Source organism: Atta colombica, unplaced genomic scaffold (assembly GCF_001594045.1).
Source record: "Atta colombica isolate Treedump-2 unplaced genomic scaffold, Acol1.0 scaffold238, whole genome shotgun sequence".
Taxonomy (NCBI): domain Eukaryota; kingdom Metazoa; phylum Arthropoda; class Insecta; order Hymenoptera; family Formicidae; genus Atta; species Atta colombica.
In genome coordinates this window covers 730084-732338 of record NW_017259336.1, presented here as the reverse complement: position 1 = coordinate 732338, position 2255 = coordinate 730084, and the positions used below count along the sequence as shown (strand labels likewise).

Below are 2255 nucleotides of genomic sequence, written 5' to 3'. Positions count from 1 at the left end.
ATAATATATATGTATATAATATGTATTTATGTATTATAAATGTATATTTAAAGAGAGAGAAGAAAGGCCCTTATTATGAGATATCGAATTTATTTTGGGTAAATGTTAAAAATCTATGGGCAGAATTTAAAAAAATAATAGGTTATTTTGAAGGAGGAATTTAATAAACTTTAAGATAATGCTGTTATATAAAATTTAATTCAAATTAATTTTTTTTATAAATTAAAGAAAAGTAAAAAGTGAGCAAATCGCAAAATCAAAAAATTGCTCCTAATATGAAATGCCCTGAGAAATCGATAATAAAACGTAAAGTATCAGTATTGCAATTAAAAAACTTTATTTAATGTTCTAAAATACAAACATAGTCAGTGTGCGCGCAAAATGAGTATGTAATGCATTGTACCTAGGACTCGTCTTCAGATAATTGGAATCAAGTATCGCAGAAACAGGCACTCAATGTTTATTCTGATTGTCCTTTTTATTATTGTACAATCACATTTATAGTTAAGCAACAATTTTCACTATGACATAGAAGGTTATTTCATATTATATTAGAAATACCCTGGGTATCTCATATTTTCACGCCTTACGATTTTACGATCATCAAATCTAACTTTTGTAATTAAGCAATTTAATATATCCCATATTTTTCTATTAGTACAATCTTACTCTATCACATAAAGAATTTGTTGCCAAATATTTATTAAATAATAAACAAGGTTTAAAAGCTCATTTCAATGAAACTTGAAGACATTCAAATTTTAAAATTTTTTTCTGCAATGACTATAGGCACGATGTAATAATGAATTTTTCTTAATAGTTTTCAATCCAAGGAAGGATAAATTCATGGTGGAATAGATAACGTTTATTAATTTAGCGGAAACACCGCTATCTCATACTAGGCACTTATCTCATAAAAAGGAGCTTTCCTGTATATGTTTATTAAATTATGAACCATTTATTTCACAAATATTAGAAAATAGGGGTGAAAATAAAATAATCAGAAAAATCAATTAAAGATAAATATTAATTACTGTAATTTTCCAAAGTAATTTTAACATTTTCATTTAACAATTTTATCAAAGATGACTGTGAAATGTAAAGATATATGTGTATTTATATCATTATTTCTAATTATGAAATAAGGAGAGCTTGACATTTTTAATAGGATGTACAAGATAGCGTATAATTTATTCTATATATAGATATGATACAATTGTGTCTATGTTTTGGTCTATTATAGAACTAATTGTGCAGTCCGCTCATCCGCATTTGGATTTTTGCAATCTGGCAATTGCAAAAAACTTTGGATTTCTTTCTGTTCGTAGAACATACAGAAGGTTACTCTTGCAAATGAAAATTTGCATCATTATAGATTTCTAGAATAATATAGCTTTACAAATTTTATGATATTATATGTGAGTTAGATATACCCTATAACGGGTGATGCTACGATTTACACAATCATTTCAGATAAAAATGAATTCACAATGTAAGGTCTACGTTCTCTTATGTTACAAGTTTTAGCGCAGGCTATTTATCACGGCAGCGGTGAACTCCGTCGTCGAGCTTTGCCCACCCAGATCTTTTGTTAGCACCTTTCCATCGTTCAACACACGGTTTAACGCCTCCCGGATCTGCTCACCATAGCGTTTCAAATTCGCATGATTCAGAAGCTTCACCGCACATAGCAACATCGCCGTTGGATTCGCGACGTTCTTGCCAACCGCCTCGGAATACGTGTGCCTTGCGCCCTGTTGAAGAATACGAGATTCTAAAGCCTGATTGCACCGTTACTTTGATTTTAAGCGAGGCTTAAAACTCTTTCTGTCTCTTTTTGGCTTTAAAATAGAGTTTTAAGTCTCACTTAAAATTAAAGTGACATTGATGTAATTGGACCTAAGTAACTTATGTTTTAAAATTGGTGTATGTTAAATTTTAGAAATTCTTTTTAATTTTAATTGCACTTTGAATATAATTTTTTTGTCCAAATATATGTGTATATATATATATATATAAAATCAGATACATTACTGGTTCAAAGACGACACACTCAGCGCTGTAACTGGCACCTGCGACGACTCCGGCACCACCGACCAAACCGGACGCGAGATTATCCACAATATTTCCATACAAATTCGGCATTACCATAACGTCGAATTGATGTGGATTAGAAACCATCTGCATGGTACAATTATCGACGATCATCGTCTCGAACGTAATCCTGTTTCATTAAAAAATAGGAATATAAAGTA

General features: G+C 30.5%; 1 protein-coding gene across 1 annotated transcript in view; it reads right to left on the bottom strand.

Annotated features, from left to right (window-relative positions):
* Positions 1–1165: 1165 nt before the first annotated feature.
* The window catches only part of LOC108688681 (isocitrate dehydrogenase [NAD] subunit beta, mitochondrial), a 3090-nt gene continuing 2000 nt past the window's right edge, over positions 1166–2255 (bottom strand). Inside the window, exons 5-6 of the mRNA XM_018195020.1 lie at positions 2035–2224; positions 1166–1754 (exon numbers count right to left, since the gene is read on the bottom strand). Of these exons, the coding sequence (XP_018050509.1) occupies positions 1524–1754; positions 2035–2224 (421 nt within the window). The 3' untranslated portion in view covers positions 1166–1523. The remainder of the gene's footprint in view (positions 1755–2034; positions 2225–2255) is intronic.